Below are 24,481 nucleotides of genomic sequence, written 5' to 3'. Positions count from 1 at the left end.
TGCGCTTCATTGTCAGAAAGCTGCGGGCATTGATGGGGCGGGCAGAGTTGCAGAGATTTGGGGGCGATGAAGATCGCCTACCGTCTTCTCTCACTAGTCGGTGGTCAATTCTTCATAATTACTATTTAGTATTTACAAATATTTCTTTTTGTTGTAAATTTGTTTAATAATAATTACTATTTCTTTTTTTTTGGTAATTGAAAATAACTAATTTTAATAACTTATTTCAAATATAAAGTAAAAGCATATCATTAGTATTTAAAACAATATTATTTTCAGTAACCTACCACATAGGGTGCGTTTGGTACGCAGACGGAACGGGACGGGACGTGACGGAACGAAGGTGTAATTTTTGAAAAAGACATGGGGTATATTTGTCTTAAAATGGTAAAACATTGCGTTCCACAAACGTGGAACAAACCCGTTCCAGGGAGGAGGTGGAACGCAAAAACACTCAAAATCTGTCCCGTGGAACAGCCCGTTCCACCCATTTTTGGCGCACCAAACGCGGGACGGAACGCCTCATCCCGTTCCGTCCCGTCCCGTTCCGTCCCATCCAATGTGTGGTGTCAGGATATCCAACGTATAACATAATTTTGTTGGAGTATGCTTTACAATGTTTCAATATTCATGTTTTGTAAATGATCTGTTGTTATGAAAATTGAATCACATTTATGCTTGTAGTTGTTGAAGAAAAATTGTTGAAATAATTTAATTTAATAATTACTCTTAATTACCTAAAGGTCCAAATAATAACATGTTAATTACATATGAAATTTATTAACAATAAAATGTTATTACCTCATTGGCTAGATTATTGTCGCTTTGATAAATTGCTTTGGTTTTTGTGAGGGCTTCTTGCCACGATTTCAACTCTTTATGTAGATGTTTGTACCTATATAATAGAGATTGATTGGTTCAAAATGTATCTTGAATCTGCTCGACAAATTGTGCATGAATTTTCTTCCATATTTGTTGCACCATCATTTAATTTCTCATGTTCAGGTCATGAGCTACACGCACCTAACACTCAAGCAAAACCATTGTTATACCTCTTTATCAAACGAATTTGCTCATTATAGAACTGTTTAGTTGTTACTAAAATCGTCGATATTTCCTATCATGGTATGATCAGAGTAGGCCGATGCCCAAGGGGCTTAGATCTTGGGCCTTCTTCATACCTCTTCGAGGCCCATATTAGAAGAGGCTTCCCAACTCTCGGGCACCCACTTCGTTTACCAGAGCTTTCTAGGCGGGAAGGTGTTCAGAACTTCAGAGCGACAACTTTGAAGTCCATCAAAAAATTCCTGAAACGTCAATGGATTCCGAAACGGCGCTGGAGCTTGTGAAGCGCGGCGTGACGCTTCTCTTCCTCGACGTGCCTCAGCACACCCTCATCGGCATTGACACTCAGGTAAAATACTACTACCAAGTACTTTACCTCGATTCTCTGTTTTGCTCGTGCTGGGTTTGGTTGCCGAGAAAATGCGAGAAAATTTGACCCTCAACACTCGATTCTCTGTTTTGCAGATGTTTTCTGTGGGCCCGGAATTCAAAGGCATAAAGATGATTCCTCCGGGTCCTCATTTTGTGTACTATAGCTCATCCACGAGGTTAGCTCTTCTTGCTCACCATATGTTTGTTGAATGTTGTCAGAGAACGTAATTTTGAATTCTAAATTTTGAAGTATTTTGGGGGTGATTCTGTTTTATGTTTCTGTAAAATTCCCAATGGTAGTTGATTGGATGGAAATCGACATTTTTTGCGTATCTATCTGTGGCATGTTTATGCTGTATTTTTATTTGAAAAATCTGGTTTCATGTGTATGGTTTTTGGCCACGCAGAGATGGCAAGGAGTTTTCGCCAATTATCGGGTTTTTTATTGATGCCGGGCCATCGGAGGTTAGTTAAGCAATGCCGTCTCCTTATTGTCAGCTTAAATCCAATTGGGTAGTAACATTTCAGAGCTGTTTTACCCCAAACAATTGTGAGCAAGACTCACTTTTCTCGTGTAACAGGTAATTGTTCGTAAGTGGAATCAACAAGACGAACGATTAGTCAAAGTACCAGAAGAAGAGGTTTGTATTAATGTTGGTTGCAATATTGTCTTACTATATTTATATCTGCCATAGTACAGAATCAAAGTGATTCCAAATGGATGGCTGACACTATAGATGATATTATTCAACCTCAATTTCCAAGAAGCTGCATAAAGTATATAAAGTCTAAACTCAGTAGAGAAGGTTGAGGCAAATAACAACAAAGTTGATGCATAAACTATAACCTGCCGAAGTACTAAGAAGCAAGAAACTATGGCCAATATCTCCTTTTTGAAAATCTTTTTGTTTATTTAATTTCTTTGTCATTCTTTTGGTCCAATTTTATTGTATTAGTGAAACTATTAAATTTTAAAAGGAGTGAGGGGAATTTCATTATTTTGTTTCAAACAAAATTCTTTGCTGGAAAGACAGTAGCGGTTTTCTTTATTTCAGTATAAGATTTTTATTTCACATTGCTATATTTTTTGTTCCATCAGGAAGAGAGATACTGCCAAGCAGTTAGAAGTTTGGAGTTTGACAGACATCTTGGTCCTTATAATCTAAGCCAGTATGGAGATTGGAAACAATTATCTAGCTACATTACAAAGAGCATCATTCAACGGATTGGTAAGCATTATTCACAACTTCAGTAGCTTACATTCACCATTATTGTAGGTTTTCCACCAGGGGTTTCTTCAGTTTTGTTGCTAGAGTTTTGTGAAGCGAATACATTTAATGCTTTAACTGTTGCTGTTGTTACTGCGTTTCTCTCCCTCTCTCCTTCTGAGTTTTTCAAATTGAACTTTCGTTATCTTCAGATCTGCAATGCTTGTCCTCTTTTTTTTCTTTTTTTTTTTGGATAGAAATTACACTCTTTGTCTGAGTATTTATCTTGTCATAAGGTACAATAGGCCCCTGTGGCATGTGAGCAATATGAAAATATTAAAAAATGATTTTTTTTAATCTGTTTTAGGAAAATTCTTAACATGGGCATAAGGTGAGAGTCTTAATTTTACACGAAGTATTTGTTATGACTTCCTGTCCAGTAAACTTAAAGGGTGGTGCATCTGCTCGCTTGCAGAGAGTTCATATGATATTTAAGTATAGTGGTATTAGCTACGAGCTTGTAGACATGATGAAATAGGTAATGACCAGAATTGAAAAAGGTACCATGAAAGTAATGAAGTTCTGTACAGTGCATGGATAGCTCTTTCGTAACAATTTTCCTATGTAGCTTTTCGTTCAAGTTTCTGTATAGAAATGGAGATTATTATTGCAAAACTTTCTAAAGGTATATAAAAGAATTTCTTGTAGAAATACTTCTACCAATAAGACTGCAAGGAAATCTAAAAGAACGTTGCATGTGAGATGTTTTCTGTTTATATTTACAGTGACACTTGGACACAATTTCATAATTTTTGGCACTTTTTTTTAGTTGTTAAAGACTATCAGATGAAGTAGCTCTTCCTTTCCTCCAAGGTTTTGCACTGACATGACCAGGCCTAATTCACTTTAGGTAGGATGTATTGAGGTCTAGCTCAGTATAGTGCAGATTATTTCACACTTCCTCTACTTACCAAGATGTCCTAATAATTGACTAGCCCTCATGTTCATAAAAGAAGAAGGGAGAGAAAATCTGCCAAAAGAACCACCCGATAGACAAGGACATGGAGGGAATTCAATCAGGAATAAACAAATAGAAGGCTGTTAGGCTCCTTTCACATGCTTAGCTATGAACTTTCTTCCCACTTGAGAGTGCATGCTAGAAACTATTTGGAGTCTGTAATATTTTAGCTTGCTTCTTCGGCAGGGAGGTCTTTAACGGCCTTTTTTGGTTAAAATTGCTAGAGCGTAGTGACTGGAGGAGAGAAGCACAAAATGATCTTGATTTCTTGAACAGTCAAAAGAAGCTTTGTTTGTTCTTCGTTTGAAGTGGTGACTCACTTTCAACATAAGTTCTATAAAACATACCATTGAATGAAATCATCGTAGAAGCATGGCTCTACTTGGAAAGTGGTTGTAAAGATTTGCTATGGAAAAGGAGTCCCTTGACATATTTTTAAAAGAAGAAAATGTGGGTCACATCAAATAATAAGATTCTCTTTGACATGAAAAAAAAATAAGATTCTGAATTTTAATGTAGGCTCAAATTGAATTTTAATGTAGGCTCAAATCCTTGAACTTGAAAAGACATTTCGTTGGGCATTGTTTCCTTCTTTCTCAAACTTCATTTGTGGTGGGTAATGGGGAAAATTGAGTTTTCGGGGAGAATTACTGGAGAGGGTAGTCTTTTTATCTATACATCCCTGGTCAATATGTTTGCTGTCACTTGCTTTCCAACCAATTGGAATTCTATTCTGGAGAAATTAAATGATATGGAAATTTATTATTTACTCTCTTTGATGGAAGTATCTAACTCCGCCTATGTAAGTTTATCTTACATGGCCGGTCCCAAGCCCGGGTAAAGGAGGAGGGGGAGGGCGTCAGGTAGTCGACAGCCGGCACTCCACAGTTACGTCGAATCCTTATGAAAATGAATTCAGAACGAAATCGCGCTAAAGCTAGGGCGTCACCCGTAAGTGGCGCGCTGTGTGGCCCAAGCACAGTGATAAGTGAGCAAGGGTCGCTGTATCTCCATAGGCACCCGGATGCAGTGTTAAATGAGCAAGGGGGCCATAGAAACTTCTTTTCGAACGACTCCACTCAAAGTTGTTTGGGCGCATATGCACCTATCAACTTTACACGGGACACACAAAAGAAGTACTTTGATTCCATTGGACGGGGGAGGGTGAAGAAGCTAGGACAGAAGGGTAGAGTTCAGGAGAGTAGAATGCGTTTAGGAACGTGGAATATAGGAACCTTAACGGGAAAATCTATGGAAGTAGTGGAAGTTATGGTGAGGAGAAGGATAAATATTATGTGCCTACAAGAAACTAAGTGGGTTGGTCTTAAGGCAAAGGATCTAGAAAACTCAGGGTTTAAACTTTGGTACTCGGGCACAAATAGAACGAGAAACGGTGTTGGCATCATCGTGGACAAGACCTTGACACAAGATGTTGTAGATGTCAAGAGGGTAGGAGATAGAATCATGGCAATCAAGATTGTAATAGGACAAGAACTTATCAATGTGATTAGTGCGTACGCACCTCAAGTAGGGTTGGATATGAGTTCGAAAGAGAAATTTTGGGAAGACCTTGGAGACTTGGTGCAAGGAATTGCTCAGACGGAGAAGTTATTTATAGGAGGAGATTTAAATGGACACGTGGGCAGGGAGACAGGCAACTATGGAGGTTTTCATGGTGGCCATGGTTTTGGGGAGAGAAACGAGGATGGGGAAGCTATCTTGGATTTTGCAATGGCATATGATCTCTTCTTAGCCAACACCTTCTTTAAGAAGAAAGAAAAACATGTGATCACCTACAAGAGTGGGTCGTCAAAAACACAAATAGATTTTCTTCTAATGAGGAAAGGGGATCGTATAACTTGTAAGGATTGCAAAGTTATACCAGGAGAGAGCGTGGCTAATCAACATCGCTTGTTGGTGATGGATGTACATATCAAAAGAGAGAAAAAAGAACAAGACTTGGAAGTGCCCAAGGACTAGATGGTGGAATCTAAAAGAAGAAAAACAAGTCATTTTCAAAGAGAAAGTAATCACCCAGTGTGTGTGAGATAGAGAGGGGGAAGCTAGCCAAATGTGGGATTTCATGGCTAGTTGTATCCGAAAAGTAGCAAAAGAGGTGTTAGGAGAGTCCAAGGGCTTTGCCCCACACCAAAAGGAATCTTGGTGGTGGAATGAGGAGGTACAAACAAAGGTGAAGGCTAAGAAGGAATGTTGTAAAGCCTTATACAAGGATAGGACCGATGAAAATGGTGAAAGGTATAGAAAAGCGAAGCAAGAGGCGAAGAAAGCTGTGAGAGAAGCTAAGTTAGCGGCTTATGACGATATGTATAAGCGACTAGATACCAAAGAAGGAGAGTTGGATATCTATAAACTAGCTAGAGCAAGGGAAAAGAAGACAAGGGACCTAAACCAAGTGAAGTGCATCAAGGATGAGGATGGAAAGGTTCTTGCTACAGAGAACGCGGTTAAAGATAGATGGAGAGGTTATTTTCATAATCTTTTCAATGAAGGACATGAAAGGAGTGCTTCTTTAGGGGAGTTGAGTAACTCAGAAGAGTGTAGAAACTACTCTTTTTATCGTCGAATCCGGAAGGAAGAAGTGGTTGTAGCTTTGAAGAAGATGAAGCATAGAAAAGCAGTAGGCCCAGACGATATGCCAATCGAAATGTGGAAAGTTTTGGGAGAGACAGGTATAACATGGCTCACTGACCTTTTCAATAGGATTTTGAAAACGAAGAAGATGCCAAATGAGTGGCGAACGAGCACTTTGGTGCCTATCTACAAGAATAAGGGCGACGTGCAAAAGATATAGAGATGGGAAAAAGGATTTACACATGGTCTTTATAGATTTGGAAAAAGCGTATGATAGGGTCCCAAGAGACATTCTTTGGAGGATTTTAGAGAAGAAAGGAGTACGAGTAGCATATATCCAAGCTATAAAGGATATGTATGAAGGAGCAAAGACTGCCGTAAGAACTCATGAAGGACAAACCGAAAGCTTTCCCATAACTGTAGGATTACATCAAGGCTCATCCTTAAGTCCTTACCTTTTTGCGTTGGTAATGGATGAGTTAACAGGACATATTCAAGATGATATTCCTTGGTGTATGCTTTTTGCAGACGATATAGTGTTGATAGATGAAACTCAGGAAGGGGTAAATGCAAAGCTTAACCTTTGGAGAGAAGTGTTGGAATCTAAAGGTCTTCGCCTAAGCCGATCAAAGACAGAATATATGGAGTGCAAGTTCAGTGCAAATGGAGGCCAAAACGAGTTAGGGGTGAGGATCGGAGATCAAGAAATACCAAAGAGCGATCGTTTTCGTTACCTAGGATCTATCTTGCAAAAGAACGGAGAATTAGATGGAGATCTCAACCATAGAATACAAGCTGGATGGATGAAGTGGAAGAGTGCATCCGGCGTGTTGTGTGACCGTCGTATGCCACTGAAGCTCAAGGGAAAATTTTATAGGACGGCAATAAGGCCGGCGATGCTGTATGGCACAGAATGTTGGGCGGTGAAGCATCAACACGTACACAAAATGGGTGTAGCGGAGATGAGGATGCTTCGTTGGATGTGTGGGCACACAAGAAAGGATAAGATTAGGAATGAGGATATCCGGGGTAAAGTAGGAGTAGCCGAAATTGAAGGAAAGATGAGAGAAAATCGGTTACAGTGGTTTGGACATGTGCAAAGAAGGCCTACTGACGCTCCGATTAGAAGATGCGACTATGGGACAGAGGTTCAGGGCCGAAGGGGTAGAGGAAGACCTAGGAAAACTTTGGAAGAGACTCTAAGAAAAGACTTAGAGTACTTGGATCTAACGGAGGACATGACACAGGACCGAGCACAATGGCGTTCAAAGATTCATATAGCCGATCCCACTCAGTGACTTAGATTTTCCAAGTCTCCAACCGAGAAGTTTTCCTCACTCGGGAAATTAAGGGAATACTACCTCAACCTACATGCTCCACTCACAAAGCTTCAACATACAAGCTTCAACAAAAGAAAATTCAGAGAACTTAGCGAAGAAGGCTTTGGGGTATTCAACACAATACGTTGAAATGAAGGAAAGCTATTTATTGATATCCCCGATAAGTCACAAATATGTACATATACATGAGTCAAAATAAACAAACAAGAGGGAGCCTTCACAAAGGTTGCTTAGGAGAAGTCTCAGCAGTCGGTAGAGCCCCAGAAAGAGCAGGCACTGGAGGGGGATCATTTGGAGCCTCAGTACTGGACAGAACCCTAGAAGGAGGAGGCAGCAGAGGTTGATCATTTGGAGCTTCATTACGCGGTACAGCCCCAGAAGACGAAGGCAATAAATGCCTTTGGAACAAACCCACAAATCTCTGATGATCAAGTAAAATCTGACCATCAGATTCCTTCATCTGGTCAAGCTTCCTCTTCATGTTTGTAGCATAGTCATGTGCGAGCCGGTGCAACTGTTTATTCTCATGCTTGAGCCCTCTAATCTCCTGTTTGAGATTCATCACTTCAGCCGCCAATGATTCAACTTGGCGGGTTCGAGCAAATAGGCGTTGGGCCATGTTTGACACAGAACCTGCACACTGAACACTGAGAGCCAGAGAATCCTTAACAGCCAACTCATCAGACCGTTTGGAAAGTAGTCTGTTATCTTTGGGAGTGAGAAGGTTCCTGGCCACTACCGCAGCGGTCATATCATTCTTCATCACGGAATCCCCAACAGTAAGAGGACCAGTAGGGGAGACGAAGGATGGGCGCCATATGTTGTCTGGAGAAGGCGTGGCTGCCTCTTCAACAAGGTTCAAGTCAAAACGACGGTCGGAGGGGCCAGACATTTTCAAAGGTGTTGAAGAGAGAAGAGGTCGGACAAATCAAGATCTTAGAAGTGCAAGAATGGAGCTTCTACTGGTGGAGATTCAAGTGTGCTTTGGAACTTAATGCCAGTCTATAAAAATCTGCACTCGATGAAGCTTCAGAAATCGAAGAGGCGTTTGCTTTCTCAAAAGCTGGGCTGCTCAGAGACCACGAGACGTTTGCTTTCTCAAAAGTTGGGCTGCTCAAAGACCACGAAGGCCGATCTCAGAAATCGAAGAGGCGCTTGCTTTCTCAAAAGCTAGGCTGCTCAGAGACCACGAGGGCCGATCTCAGAAATCGAAGAGGCACCTACTTTTCCAGCCTTGTCAGCACCTGTCAGCTTTGCGGAAATTATGGGCATTATGTCGAAGATTTTTGGTGAAGTAGAAAGCACATGAATCTTACTGTTCAATCACCCACTTCCCACACGCAACATTAGCTCAAGGGTACCACAGATAACTTTGCCAAAGTTCTCTGACAAAGTTGAGACACGTGAAGCTTGCAGCTCCCACTACACCGCTCTGACCAAGAAGGGTAAAAGAATAGCAAAGAAACAGCACTAACAAAGTTGACACATAAATTTTGAAGGTCTAGCTACCATATTATTACCTACAAGGGTAAAGGAACAGTACCACTGCTGGAAAATTGGAAAGTCCCTGTGTGTCAACCTCTGTGCTTCGTGGCAAGATAGACTAGCAAACATGCCCAACCTTTTCTCACATTCGAGAAAACACTCCCAACAAGATTGCTTGCTCCAAAATCGAAGAGGCACCGCCCTCCGAATCTCGAGAGCCAGACTCCCAACATGATTACTTTCTCAAAAATCGAAGAGACACCGCTCTCCGAATCTCGAGAGCCAGACCCCTAGCAGGATGGCTTTCTCAAAAATCGAAAAGGCATCGTTCTCCGAATCTCGAGAGCCAGATCTCCGACTGGATTGCTTGTTCGAAAACCGAAGAGGCACCACTTTCCCAACTTCAAGAGCCGGATCTCCTTGGATAAAGCTTGTCTGTAATCTTTACACGCAACATTAGCTTTCCAGATACCATAGACCACTTTTTCAAAGTGCTCTGACAAAGTTAAAACATGTGAAGCTGGCAGCTCCCACTATCGTGTTATGACCAAGCAGGGTAAAGGAATAGCATTACTACTTCTTGTTAGGGAGACTCCTATATATGTTGACCTCCATCCCCAACAGACAGGCAGACCTGCAAAAATGTTCAACCCTTCCTCATATCTGAGAGGGCACTCCCAAAGAAGCCTTTCGAAATATTCAGCTTTCTTTCCCCCCGATAATACCTCTGCAAACAAGCTATACTAGAGCAAGAATATCTCATATCATCAGGGTTAAAAGCAAGAGTATCCCATATCATGTTTTTTCCCTGTCTTTTCCTTTGGCCTTGTTCTTACCTACAAGACAAGGAGAAAGAGCAATCAGTCAGCACTTGGAATCAAGCTTCCAGTCAGGAACTGACTGCCTGGAACCCCTTACTTGATTACTTACCTGGCATTGCTCTCGAGTACTCATCTTCAACATCTTATGCTTCCAGGGAAGATACCGCATCTGCCTGAGGAACATATAGGGCAAGTGAGAAGGATACAAGGAAGCATGTGGAGACAAGCGTAACAACACACGTGCCGATACATCCACTACTCTGTCAAAAGCAAAAGTATCCCATATCAGCAGGGTCGAACGTACTATAGATTTGATGGACTTGTTTTGACCCTCAAATTCTTCAGTCGGCCTTATACTCTGGAGGAAACCAGAAAACCCTCCAGCCCAGTTCAAGAATAAGCCTGTGGAAAGTTACTTCTTCAAAAGCAAAAGTATCCCATATCATCTCTTCTCATTTTTCTTCTCTTTATCCTTCATGCTGCCTGCAAGATAGGGAGAATGTGAACAATCAGCCGGAACTCGAAATCAAAGTTCTGATCTGGGACTGATTGCTTGGAGCTCTGATTGCTTACCTTGTCTGTCACCTCTTTCAGCAGATCCCCTAGCTCGGCGACTTGGAAGACTCCTACTACATGGTTTGTATCGCGCTTGACCAAGCCCGAAACTACAAGTAAGCTTCAAGTGAAATTGATACATTACCTTGTGCATCTCCACCAGTTAAAGATACCACCCCTGGATGGAGGAAGAGTACTTCCAGAGAAGATGCCACATCTACCTACGAGACAGATAAGGCAAGTCAAGACGATACCACACTCCGGAACTTAGAAGTTTCGTGATTACGAGATCATTCTCCCACAATATTTCCTAATGTCATTTGTACTAAATCATTCACTTGTACTCACTAAAAGAGAGATTGAACCTATGTACTTGTGTAAACCCTTCACAATTAATGAGAACTCCTCTATTTCGTGGACGTAGCCAATATGGGTGAACCACGTACATCTGGTGTTTGCTTTCCTATCTCTATCCATGTATATACTTATCCACACTAATGACCGGAGCAATCTAGAGACGATCACAAAAAGTGACCGTTTTCGCTACCAAGGATCTATCTTGCAAGAGAACGGAGAATTAGATGGAGATCTCAACCATAGAATACAAGCTGGATGGATGAAGTATAAGAGTGCATCCGGCGTGTTGTGTGATCGTCGTAGGTCACTGAAGCTCAAGGGAAAATTTTATAGGACGGCAATAAGGCCAGCGATGTTATATGGCACAGAATGTTGGGCGGTGAAGCATCAACACGTACACAAAATGGGTGTAGCGGAGATAAGGATGCTTCGTGGGATGCTTCGTGGGATGTGTGGGCACACGAGAAAGGAGAAGATTGTGAATGAGGATATCCGAGGTAAAGTAGGAGTAGCCGAAGTTGAAGGAAAGATGAGAGAAAATCGGTTACGGTGGTTTGGACATGTGCAAAGAAGGCCTACTGACGCTCCGATTCGAAGATGTGACTACGGAACAGAGGTTCGGGGCCGAAGGGGTAGAGGAAGACCTAGGAAAACTTTGGAAGAGACCCTAAGAAAAGACTTAAGAGTACTTAGATCTAACGGAAGACATGACACAAAACCGAGCGCAATGGCGTTCTAGGATTCATATAGCCGACCCCACTTAGTGGGAAAAGGCTTTGTTGTTGTTGTTGTTGTTGTTGTTGTTGTTGATGGAAGTATCTCATTACAATCTTTTAGATTGAATGGACAGTTCTGGGATTTAGTTTTCAGGTCCTTTCACTTAGGTGAAATTTTTACTTTAGCAGACTGATTAATGAGCTATTTCATTCCATTTACAATCCTTCCCCCATGATTTGGAAAGCAAGAACTTTGCTTCAGTATTGCTCATCATAGAGTTGATATTATATATGATATATAATATTATTTATTTTATTCAAAGAAGAAGAGGTAACGTTTATGTGTTTCCCAATTTGTCTCTAATATGCAAAAAGATGCCAAGAATATTGCAGGGCAAGTAATGACTAATGGGTAAGTTTGGGAGGAAATTTTTGGGGATGCTGGTTACGAGTGGTTCTAGATTCATGCATTTGTTTGTTCATTTAGAAGTGTTGGAAAGTCTTCAGAATAGAGTACATGTTTTTATGGAGGACATCAAGTCATAAGTCTACTCAAAAGATTTGCCTTGATTCAACTAAGCCAATTGAACAACCTAACCTTAAAACAGTTGATCGTATCTTCTAAAGCTTGCTGCTATATAGGGGATTGTTTTACTCAAATGAAATTTCATGACATAGAGCTGTTAAATAGGGTGCCTGAATTTGATTAGAAGGCTTTCTAATAAACTCACTGTTCTTGTCCTATAACCTTTGAATTTTAAACGGCCGATTTACTGTACAGAGCCCATTGGAGGAGAAATTAGTATTGCATCTGAATCTGCAATGCGTATAAACACTCCTAACACAATGACGGAGAAAGCTCTGGATGAGCAGTTGAATGCTAGCAAGTTCTCAACACCTAGTGACAAGTCTCAGACGAGAGGATGTTACTACACATCAATTCCCCGTGTTATCAAACAAAAAGGAATCCAGTGCCAACAACTTACTTCTTTGAATCTTGACAAGGTAAGAACCCCCGTCTCCTCTTTTAAGTTATTTTGTTGGTTTTTTTATTTAAATGTTTACAGATAGCTGATTTATCTGTATGCTTTCACCGATATTTTTTTTTCTTCTTTTTACTGGATGTCTAGACACAATTGTTAGAAAGTGTACTGCTAGAAGATTATGGTGGTTCTGAGGACCTGCTTCTTGCGGAGCTGCAATTTGCCTTTATTGCATTTTTGGTACGTGGAGAATGCAGACTTGGTCATAATTTTATGTTAATTACTACTGTCAGATACTCAGATCTTTATGACATTTCGAGCTTATGCAGATGGGCCAATCACTTGAAGCATTTCTACAATGGAAGTCCTTGGTCAGTCTTTTATTTGGATGCACTGAAGCTGTAAGTATTGGTCGCTGTGTTTCACTTTACTTATTGTTGGGATTTATTCACACTGCCAAATTTGTATAATTGTAATTTTTCTTTCTGCATTCTGCATGAGTTTTTTTAATTTATATATACATGTCCATGTTACATGCATACATATATTTAATCCCCTCCAGGATAGGGATCCTCCGAATGATACTGTTCTACTTAGTGGGGCCTCTCTGCAATCTGCATTGTAGTTCAATTATCTGAACTGTCTTTTTCTTTAAGATACTTGCATAATCAGCTAAATGGGGAATCATTAATACAATAATCATTAACAAATAAATGAATATAAAGTCTTTCCTGTTCCCATATTACTATGTTAAGTTTTTTTATACTAAAATATAGAGTTTTGTAGTGACGCTTGCATCATAGGAAATTGATACTGAAAAACAGGAAAGCTGAAATAAGTTTCTGACAATTCTATCATTATTGCAGCCTTTCCGTACAAGAAGTCAGCTATTTGCAAAGGTAATGTCCATACTTTGCTATTTATAACTAGAACTTTTTGCCAGATAACTAAGAAATCGTCATGGTGATTTGGGATAAAATAATCAGTTTGAAAGCCTAGGAGCATAACCATGATCTACCAACTAAAAGTAAAACATTAAATCTAAACAAGACCAATAAAGTATAAGGAAACAACTAAAACCTCCAGCCGGCTAAGACCCAAGCCAAGTTGGCTAACTGTCCCACTTAGCCTTTGAGAGCCTTGTAGATGATCTAGCATCAGAGTGATTTTTTTTGGTGCAGTAGGTATGGCAAATGAGGTTGTTCAGGAAGTGCGGAAGAAGAAAAAAGAAGGGTTGGTTTGTGTGATAAATTGGGAAAAGGAAATTGATTGTGTGGAGTAGTACTTGGCGGCTATTATTTTGGAAGTTAAAGGTTTTGGAGAATGGAAGAACCGGGATTGAAGGGTGTTAAAACTTTCCCAAATTTTCAATAATGATATATAGGAGGTTTCTGAAAGGGGATGGAGATATGTTGTATTGTTCTTTTCGTGTTATCCTGGGACATTTTATGATGTTTTGAGCAGCTGATAGTTTAGAGGTTTCACATATTTTTGAGTAGCTGGTGTGTCCACTGGGGTTTTATCTTTATTTTCGTTGTAACAAAATGATTCTGTTTCTCCTAAAAAAGAGAAGGAAATGCAATAAATTCTAGGTTATTGACTTTTCTTCCCAGAGAAGTAACACATTTAGCTATTCTTGATCTAAACTAATTTTCTTTTCCTGTAAAGTTGTAAACTAACAGTGAACAATGCTTTCCTTTTTTTTTTGTCCATTCATTTACTCTGATAAATGACATGTGATGGAATCTCGCAGTTTATTAAGGTCATCTACTATCAATTGAAACATGGACTTCAGAAAGGTTGCGCAGACACAAGCGTTGCGTCATCATTGTTAGATGATTCATGGTTTTCTGCTGATAGCTTTTTGCACCGTCTTTTCAAGGTACAAGGTTATATACCAATAATTGAGTGCTTGATTCTGCATTCCATTGATCAAGTTCGTTCATGGTTTTCCATTGATCAAGTTCGTTCATGGTTTTCCATTGATCAAGTTCGTTCATGGTTTTCTTGTAACTTTTTTTGCATTCAGTTTGTTATTCTAATGAAAAAGCAATTCAATGAACGAAAAGCATCATTTCCGTCAAATGTGTAGAACCTTGAGTTTATTGACTGAACTTATAAATGTGATTCCAGGAATTTTTTTTGTTGGTGCAAGATGCCTCAGTTGTTGACGGAGATCTTCTGTCATGGGTATGCAATTTAAGCCTAGTTTTTAATTTAAGCTTTTATATTCTATCAAGCAAAAGAAGGTATCAAAAGAATCATATGCTCTTTCTTGAAATTCTGTACAGTTCTTGTTTTTACCTTATAGATGATTCAAATACTGATAATTTATTTCACACTTTCCATTGTATTTATCATGATATGCATGTGCAAACACAAATAAACAGAATCCTTTATTTTGTTACTTTAAAGGAGTGTATAATATGATAAGGTATGGTTCTCTTTATGCATCAGTTTAACACTAACTCGGATGGAAAATGGTGGAATCTGGAACAGATTGGATTTTTTACCTTTTGTGTTTAAAATTATAATTGCATATAACCCAGATCTTCTCGTAATAAGACTTTTCACTGACCTAGCCTTCCCTTCATCCGTTAGCAATTTAGAACCTATCTGTTGAATTGACTTCGTAACCCATGGCACTCACCTTCCAAGACAGCATTTGTTTGTATAATTATGGAAATACAGGATAGAAACAGTAAAATATGTGTGAGTGGTGTAATACCGAGAGGCCAATGAGAAAGATGTAAACATCTAAATCCTGCACGTTTGCCCAAGAAGATTATTGCAACCCTCTTTATGTGCTGTGTTGCTACATCAAAGTTTATTCATGTTATTACCGCCATTTGATGGGTTTTTTCATATAAATTGAGTCCTGAGTTGATTTTCTGCTCTACCATTTTGTTGCTATGCCAAGACCATTGCTCTGCATAAGAAGCATTTCTAGTGAAGTCATCTGTTTTTGTGTTTTTAAAGTAAACTTGGTCAGAGAATACAGTTGTGTTCTACGGTAGAAAATTAAAGTAACGCAGGATGTATATGTATAGATTCATTAACGAAGAGCGCTTGAAATTTGAATTATCGCAAGTTGTCTCCTTTTGAATAACTGTGTCCGAGAAGAATCCTAAGTTCCGTATTTCTTATTCTTAAAGACAAGGAAGCTCAAGGAGTTGCTTGAAAACAATCTTGGATGGGAATTCCAGAATGACAGTGCAGTTGATGGGATGCACTTTGAAGAAGATGATGAGGTCAGTGATTATTTGTTTTCAAATTGAACTGTCATCACTATTCCCACACATTCTTTCTCATATCCCCAAACGTTAAACATTTGCAGTATGCTCCTGTGGTTGAAATGCTGGATGACCTAAGTTCTAGTGAAGCGCCAGTAATTTAAGACTTAATTCCCTCTGCCCCCGACGTTCATCAATAGTTTAATCTCGTGATTCTGAAGTTTGACAACCCAAGTTGTAGTGAAGCCAGCAGTTTATGACTTCGGTTGCAGATGCTGTCGCATTAATAGTTTCCGGCGTAACAGGGAGGGATCAGTATGATATCCTTCAACGATGGCCTGGTTTTGTCTGTGTAAACCTTGTATATACAGTTGAAATTTCCATGTAAAGTGATAAGGATTGATGTTATATATATGTTGATGTTGTGCTAAATGTTAAGACGGATGGGACTGGTGCCCTTAATATGGTTTAACCATTCAACCAAAATTTTATTTCATTTTTGAGACTACATGAGGTAATTTTACTTGATGCATTAAAGATTCGGTTTTCTTCCTAACGGAGGAGAGAAAAAACTTTGAATCTGTTGCTGAAAGAGTAAAAACGTTTGATCCATCAATTGGAATTTGTGCTTCATAAGTTGAACTGAAAGTGATTTTTGCACACTTTTTTTTACTAAAAATACAACAATTATACGGAGAATTTGGGTTCTACAAACAAAAAAGGAAAAATTGGTTAAAATGAATTTTAATTGATGATTGAGAAAAATTGAAAATGGACAATTTATACCAAAGATTAGTGACATTGATTAGGTATTGACAACATGCTATAAAAACTAGTCATTTTTTGAAATTTGAAATGAGCAATTTGAGTATTGACACATAGATGACGAGGTTTTTTTTTTTTTATTATTATTACTATGGACTGAGAAGGGTTGGTTTTGAAACTACAACCATAATTTGAGGGAGAGTGAGTTTCAAATGGGTACAAAAAGTTGGACTACATGCAATGGGTTGACACTCAACACGCTATCTATTAAGATATTGGACCACATGTAAATTTATGCTCATAAATGATGACTAATAATATGGTTTAAATTTGCCTTTGACAAGAATTGAACTTAATGCCTTTTACTTACAAGTGAAGATGAATCCTACTAGACCATAGTACTAAATGTATAGATAACGACATAATCCAAATTTATTCTCGTAGTGTAAATATCATTTAAATTTATTCCTCGGTTAAATATCATTTTACCTAAGTTATACTAAGGCCATCTCCAATCAAAGGAGGGCCAGAGGGCTCGTTTTAGCCATCTGGCTCTCCAAGAAATTAATATTTTAATGAACAATGCAATGCTATATTTCTTACCATCTCCAACCGAGGGGCTAGAGGGTCATAGGCCAAACATAGCCCTGTGACAAAAAATCATCTCCAACCGAGAGCCAAAGAGTTATAGTATGGAATGTGAAGAATTGAAATAAAATGAGGTAAAATATTATGGAATGATGAAAAATATGTGAGGAATAGTGTAGGAAAATATTAGAAATTAAAAAAAAAAAAAAAAAAGTGGGCTGGGACAAAAAAAAATCCTAAACCCTAAACCCTAAAGTGGGCTGGGCAAATGGAAAAAAAAAAAAAGTGGGTGATATGATATGATACGATGGCTCGGAGGCTATGTTCTCGCCTTTCCCTCCTTTCTTGTATTTGCAAAAACCCTAATCCCCATTTCTCTCTCTCTCTCCTCCTCCTCTTTCACCTTGCAAAACCTGTCAGATTCTGCATCTTCTATAACCCCTTTAGCAACTCCAATTTGCACCTTTGGGTTTTCTTCAAATTTTCAAGGTTGGTTTCCTACGAGCGCTTCAATTTTTCAAAATTTTACAATTAATTAATCAATCATATGTATGTTTGTGTTTATGTTGTTAGAGTTATGATATACAATCTACGTGCTCGATAAAATGCCCCACATAATGGAAGATTGGTCTTTCAGTGGGCTTTCTTGTTTGTTTGTCTGTCTATGTATTTTTCAACTCAAGATTACTGGTTTCATTGACATGTCTGTCATTGTGAAAAACCTTGAGCCTGCGGAATGAGGTTTACCTCCACTGTCGAGAATAAGGAAACGACGTCGAGAAAAATGCATGAGCAATATTCCTAACTTCCTTGTGTCCTGTTCTGTGGCGTTTTTAGATTTAAGTGTAATTATGTATCACAATTCCTTCTTTGTGTCCTGTTCTGTGGCGTTTTTAGATTTTCATTGTTAGCAATATTCCTAACTTTCTTGATTGAGTTAGAATTGTTTTAGAAATTTAACTATCACGAGAGAAAATGACGAGTTTGTAGTCGTAGTTTGAGCCAAGTATCTGATGTTGCTCTGTAAACTTATATACATATTACATAATATGATGCATTCTATATAAAATCGGTTTCCTTGCAAGTTTAGATTTGCAGAAAAAAGGTGTATAAATAGACGTGCATTTTCCCTCTAACTTTTGTACTTGTGCTACTTGTATGACTGTTTCGAATTGTTGCAGCTTCACGATCATATGCTCATGGTGGTCATAAACCTTATGATCTTTTTGGAAATGGAAAACCTGGTGACAAGGAATTCAGGGAAGTCCAGAAGAAAAGGATTGATGCAGATGATACTTTATGGACAAGTAGTGAAGACAAAAGTAACAATGAAAAGGATGAAAAGAGTTGTCTTGAAAAAAGAGATTCAAAAAGTAAGATAGCAGGCGAATGAGCACTCTGACCTGATTGATGCCGATGATAGTGATGAGTTAAGAAGTGTTTGGTCTGGAAATGACGAGGAGAAGTCTCTGTGGATTAGGAGTGAAGATGATGACGACGACGATATTCCTACTGAAGCCTACCCAAATGAAAGTAGTGATAAACATATAGACAAACTGTTTAAGTTTGAAGAAACATCACAGTATCGAACAGTTTCCGAATTATTGAAAGCTAAGCAGGAACCGGACGAGTTGTCCCTTGGAAAGCAAGCTAGGAAAATTGCAGTTGAGAATGCCTTGAAAAAGTTGAAAAATGGCCAAACAGGCGTTATATTAACGTGTGGGAGGTCATGAGTGACTTGGATATTCTGATAGAATCGTTTGAAAATATAGTATTAGGGCCGGAATATGCAGAGCTTAGACAGGGAGGGCCTAAGAAACTGAATATGCAGTTTTTCAAGAATATACAAACGCATATGAGAGATCCAAATTATAAGTTCTCACCTGAGTTGAAGTTGAAACCAAAGAGCAAACTAGTTGCTAGAAAGAAAGGGCAGAAAGTACAATCTAGACGGAGGAAAGCACAAAAGCGCTAAGTGTATCCTCCTCGTTCTTCCTCTTTATTGTTTCAATCTGTCAAACTTGCAAACTATAACATGTTATATTGTATAAATGCTGGTATTATGGTGTGTGTTTCTCAGTACTATATATGTTCTACTTCTCTTTTGGGTTCTCGTCGAGTTGTACTTCTAATGAGATCACACACATGTTTGCAGTCCCATAGTTTTCTATGTCAAGTTTGCATTGCCATAAAGTGATGTTAGGCTTGCTTCAAAAAAGAGGAAGGAAAATTTTAGCAATACCACTTGAATTTTACATAGTGTTATACATGACCACTTAAATTTTGTTTTGTGACATTTGCCACCTAAACTGAACTTGTTTGCATAAATACCACCTACCGTCAAAACCGTTAAGATTTACTCTACAATATGAGTTATATCTGAATCATTGTCATCACTATTTCATGTCAAATTATCACCTGAACTTTTTTTTGTATCATATAGCAACTTGAAATGTTTTTTTTTTTTTTTTTGCCAAATTACCCTCTAAATCTAGTTGAATTGTCAAGTCCTCATTCACTTGAGGCGTTGAAAAGATAAAATTAATTTAATTCATTCCTTAGAGCACGATTACTTGATTGGAAGTCAGTGTTACTATTCTTTAAGGAGCAAATCATTCACTTTCTAGTGCCTAATAGTGGCACACCCGTATTTAGACAAATCCCTTAGTCTATTTCTACATCAAATTAAGTAAATAACATAAGGGTTACCAAAACTCTCCTTAAGTCAAGAGATCTAAATTTCGACTCAAATAAAATAAAGTTTTAAGATAACACAAATGTATTATACGTAAATTATCGTTATTATGCAACCTAATTCAATCTCTTTTCTGTAAATGGTCTCTTATAAGTAAAACAACGTTGGATCAAAAAAGAAAACATTAAAATGGAGTTTGAGAAGGCTCGGATTCTCTCCCTCCTTAGACCATGTCCAACCCTTGGACTAAAAGCCAAATTTTTTAGCCCAAAAAATTTAGTTTTTAGCCCAGAAACAGCTTTTCTACTCCAAACCTTCTGACCTAAAATTTTAGCCTGAGATTATTAAAGAATGAACTTAGGCTAATTTTTTTTCTTAAATTAATTTTTTTTAAAATAAATATGTAGACTATCTTAAATTAATTTTTTGAACATTTTAATCTAAAAATATTTAAATTCCGATAAATATTGAAAAATCACTAAATTTTCCACAAAGCAAGCCTTTAACTTTCACCAAACTTTCAATTCACCAACCATTCAACACCAAACTTTCAACTTTCACCAACCGTTCAACTTGCATAAATCATGCTCTATATAAACACATGGCCAATATTAGTTGTTCACACAACCTTTCAACCTTCAATTATCCTCTATATTCACCAATCTTTCAACTTTCAAAGAGTTTTTGTCTCGTAAAAATCCTCAATATCTCATCAATGGGTGATAGAAAAAGGCGTAACATGGTAATGTAGATGACACAATACCAAGCAGGGATTGAGATTGAGGATGCAGAATTGATCAACGCTGAAGCTGAACTTGAAACTTTGCAATGATTTTATCCAACAAAACTTTTTTATTTTGATTTGTGCCAACTGCACCATCTTCGCTAACAGAAACCCATGCCAAACATAAAGCAACATCTTCCTCACTGGCCCAATTATGACCTCTAATATGCTCTCTTGCCATGTTGAACAATTTGGAAATGGAAAGAAATGGTAGAAAGATAAATTAGAAGAATTGTAGGAGAAAATTGAGTTTTGTGTGGGTGTTTGAACAAATACATAGGTATTTATAGAGTTTTTGGGTGAATTTTGAGTTAAATATTTTTTTTAATTATTTTAGCCGTTGAATTTAAATTTGGGCCATTAGATTTTTTTTTTACCGTTAGATTTGATTGTATTCGATCTCAGTTGTTGGATTCAATGTATTTTAAAATAACATTTTTTTTTTAAAATGAAATTTGAATTTGGACCGCAACGGTCCTTAAATGATGGCTGTCGGATTGGGAAAATAGCCGTTAGGCTCGAGGGAAGTGGCCGAGGAAGCTCAAGGAGACAAGGAAGCTTAAGGAGTTGCTTGAAAACAATCTTGGATGGGAATTCCATAATGACAGTGCAGTTGATGGGATGCACTTTGAAGACGATGATAAGGTCAATGATTATTTGTTTTCAAATTGAGCTGTCATCACTTTGCCCCACGTATTCTTCCTCACATCCCCGAACGTTAAACATTTGCAGTATGCTTCTGTGGTTGAAATGCTGGATGACTCAAGTTTTAGTGAAGCACCAATAGTTTAAGACTTAATTCCCTATGCCCCCAACGTTCATCAATAATTTAATCTCGTGATTTTGAAGTTGGACGACCCAAGTTGTAGAGTATGATATCCTTTAATGATGGCTTGGTCTTGAATATGTACCTTGTACATACAGTTGAAATTTCCATGTAAAGTGACAAGGATGGATGTTATATATATGTTCATGTTGTGCTAAATGTTAAGACAAATGAGATTAGTGCCCTTAAAATGGTTTAACCATTCATCCAAAATTTTATTTCAGTTCTGAGACTGCATGAGGTAATTTCACTTGATGCATTAAAGATTCGGTTTTCGTCCCGATTGAGGAGAGACAATTGTTCGAATCTGTTGCTCAAAGAGTAAAAACGTTCGATCTCTCAATCGGAATTTGTGCTTCATAGGTTGAACTGAAAGTGATTTTTGCACACTTCTTTTTACTAAAAATATAACAATTATGTAGAGAATTTGGTTTCTACAAACAAAAAAGGAAAAATTGGTTAAAATGATTAGAAATTAAATTTTAATTGATGATTGACAAAAATTGAAAATGGACAATTTATACCAAAGATTAGTGACATTAATTAGATATTGACAACATGCTATAAAAACTAGTCATTCTTTGAAATTTGAAATGAGCATTTTGAGTTTTGACCCATAGTGACGAGTTTTTATTTTATTTTATTTTAATTATTACTAAGAAGAAGGGATGGTTTTGAAACTATTACCATAATTTAAGGGAGGTTTAAAACTTAACACACTCCACTAAGATATTGGAGGACCACATGTAAATTTATGCTCATAGACGACAACTAATAATGCGGTTCAAATTCGTCTGTGGCGAGAATTGAACCTAAGAACCCTCACTTACAAGTAGAAAAGAATACCACAAAACCATAGTACTAAGTGCATAGATAACATTTAAAAACTTGTTATTCTCATAGTGTAAATATCATTTAAATTTATTCCCCGCTTAAATAACATTTTACCTAAGTTATACTAACCAATTTATTTTAGTAGATGGCAAAGTTGATTCAAATTCATTTTTTAAATGTAAATATTATCGTATGTGAAAAATACAACTAAAAATTAATAGACAATGCCAAATTATAATTTAAAGAGAAATGAAGGAAAAGTGCTCCCACCTTGATGATGAGTAAACAAAACCCTAAAAGGCGTAGAAGATGATCGTGATATAATACAATAGGATGGGTCGGAGGCTTTTCCTGCCCTTCCCTCCTTTCTTGTGTTTGCAAAAACCCTAATCCCTATTTCTCTCTCCTCATCCTTTTTCACCTTGCAAAACGTGTCTGATTCTGCATCTTCTGTAACTACTTCAACAACTCTGATTTTCTCTTATGGGTTTTCTCCAAATTTTCAAGGTTGGTTTCCTACGCTTCAATTTTTCAAATTTTACAATTAATTAATCAATCATATGTATGTTTGTGTTTATGTCATTGGAGTTATGATATGCAATCTACGTGCTCGATAAAATGCCCCACAGAATGGAAGATTGGTCTTTCAGTGGGCTTTTTGGTCTGTCTGTCTGCACATTTTTCAACTTGAGATTACTAGTTTCATTGACATGTTTGTCATTGTGAAAAACCTTGAGCCTGCGGAATGAGGTTTAATTCCACTGTCGAGAACAGGGAAACGACGTTGAGAAATATGCATGAGCAATATTCCTAACTTCCTTGTGTCCTGTTCTATGATGTTTTTAGATTTGAGTATGATTATGTGCCTTTCTTGATTGAGTTAGAATTGTTTTAGAAATTTAACTATCACGGGATAAAATGACGAGTTTGTACCCGCAGTTCGTGCCAAGTATCTGATGTTGCTCTGTAAACTTATATACATATTACACAATATGATGCATTCTATATAGAATAGGTTTCCTTGCTGGTTCAGATTTGCGGAAAAAATGGTATAAATAGACGTGCATTTTCCCTCTGACTTATTTTACTTGTGCTATCTCTATGACTGTATCGAACTGTTGCAGCTTCACGATCATATGCTCGTAGTGGTCATAAACCTTAAAATCTCTTTAGAAATAGAAAACCTGGTGACAAGGAATTCAGGGAAACCTGGAAGAAAGAGATTGATGAAGATGATACTTTATGGACAAGGAGTGAAGACGAAAGTGACAATGAAAATAATGAAAAGAATCATCTTGAAAAAAGAGATTCGAAAAGTAAAACAGCAAGCGAGGGAGCACTCTGACCTGATTGATGCCAATGATAGTGATGAGTTGAGAAGTGTTGGGTCTAGAATCGATGATGAGAAGTCTTTGTGGACTGGAAGTGAAGATGATGATGAAGAGGATATTGCTACTGAAGCCTACCCAAATGAAAGTAGTGATAAACCTATAGACAAACTGTTTGAGTTTGAAGAAACATCAAAGTATTGGACAATTTCCAAATTATTGAAACCTGAGCAGGAACCAGAGGAGTTGTCCCCTGGAAAGCAAGCTAGGAAAATAGCAGTTGAGAATGCCTTGAAAAAGTTGAAGGGCCAAACATATGTTATATTAACGTGTGAGAAGTCATGAGTGACTTGGATATTCTGATATAAGCATTTGAAAATATAGTATCAAGGTTGGAATATGCAGAGCTTAGACAAAGAGGGCCTAAGAAGCCGAATATGCAGTTTTTTCAAGGATATACAAACACATAGGAGAGATCAAAATTATAAGTTCTCACCTGAGTTGAAGTTGAAACCAAAGAGAAAACTGTTTGCTAGAAAGAAAGGGCAGAAAGTACAATCTAGATGGACGAAAGCACAAAAACGCTAAGTGTATCTTCCCCGTTCTTCCTCTTTACTATTTCAATCTGTCGAACTTGTAAACTATAGCATGTTATATTGTATAAATGTTGGTATTATGGTGTGTGTTTCTCAGTACTATATATGTTATACTTCTCTTTCAGGTTCTCTTCCAGTTGTACTTCTAATGAGATCACACACTTGTGTGCAGTCCCATAGTTTTCTATGTCAAGTTTGCAGTGCCATAAAGATAAAGTGATATTAGGCTTGCTTCAAAAAAGAGGAAGGAAAATTTTAGCAATACCACTTGAATTTTACAGTGTTATACTTGACCACTTAAATTTTGTTTTGTGACATTT

The 24,481-nt window shown here is 37.8% G+C and overlaps 1 protein-coding gene and 2 pseudogenes across 1 annotated transcript; all 3 read left to right on the top strand.

Moving 5' to 3' along the window:
• Positions 1–1,041: 1,041 nt before the first annotated feature.
• Positions 1,042–16,241, top strand: LOC103429398 (uncharacterized). Its single transcript, XM_029108576.2, has 13 exons — positions 1,042–1,414; positions 1,531–1,613; positions 1,845–1,902; positions 2,019–2,078; positions 2,537–2,666; positions 12,311–12,534; positions 12,660–12,752; positions 12,842–12,913; positions 13,379–13,411; positions 14,266–14,394; positions 14,646–14,702; positions 15,668–15,763; positions 15,850–16,241. Exons 1-13 carry the CDS (start codon positions 1,319–1,321, stop codon positions 15,907–15,909), a joined length of 1,191 nt encoding a protein of 396 aa, XP_028964409.2. The 5' UTR covers positions 1,042–1,318; the 3' UTR covers positions 15,910–16,241.
• Positions 16,242–18,073: 1,832 nt separating this feature from the next.
• Positions 18,074–19,180, top strand: LOC103444344 (uncharacterized; annotated as a pseudogene).
• A 4,219-nt stretch (positions 19,181–23,399) lies between these two features.
• Positions 23,400–24,189, top strand: LOC139187907 (uncharacterized; annotated as a pseudogene).
• The last annotated feature ends 292 nt before the right edge of the window (positions 24,190–24,481 follow it).

This window comes from Malus domestica, chromosome 09 (genome assembly GCF_042453785.1).
Source record: "Malus domestica chromosome 09, GDT2T_hap1".
Classification (NCBI taxonomy): domain Eukaryota; kingdom Viridiplantae; phylum Streptophyta; class Magnoliopsida; order Rosales; family Rosaceae; genus Malus; species Malus domestica.
This window is presented reverse-complemented; position numbering and strand designations above follow the sequence as displayed.

What these genes read in the sequence shown, in the direction of transcription:
- LOC103429398 (XM_029108576.2), top strand. Translation starts at nt 1,319, where the DNA reads ATGGATTCCGAAACGGCGCTGGAGCTTGTGAAGCGCGGCGTGACGCTT. An exon ending in TATTTGGATGCACTGAAGCT is followed by an intron (nt 12,914 to 13,378) that starts GTAAGTATTGGT and finishes TCATTATTGCAG; the next exon opens with CCTTTCCGTACAAGAAGTCA. An exon ending in TTTTGCACCGTCTTTTCAAG is followed by an intron (nt 14,395 to 14,645) that starts GTACAAGGTTAT and finishes ATGTGATTCCAG; the next exon opens with GAATTTTTTTTGTTGGTGCA.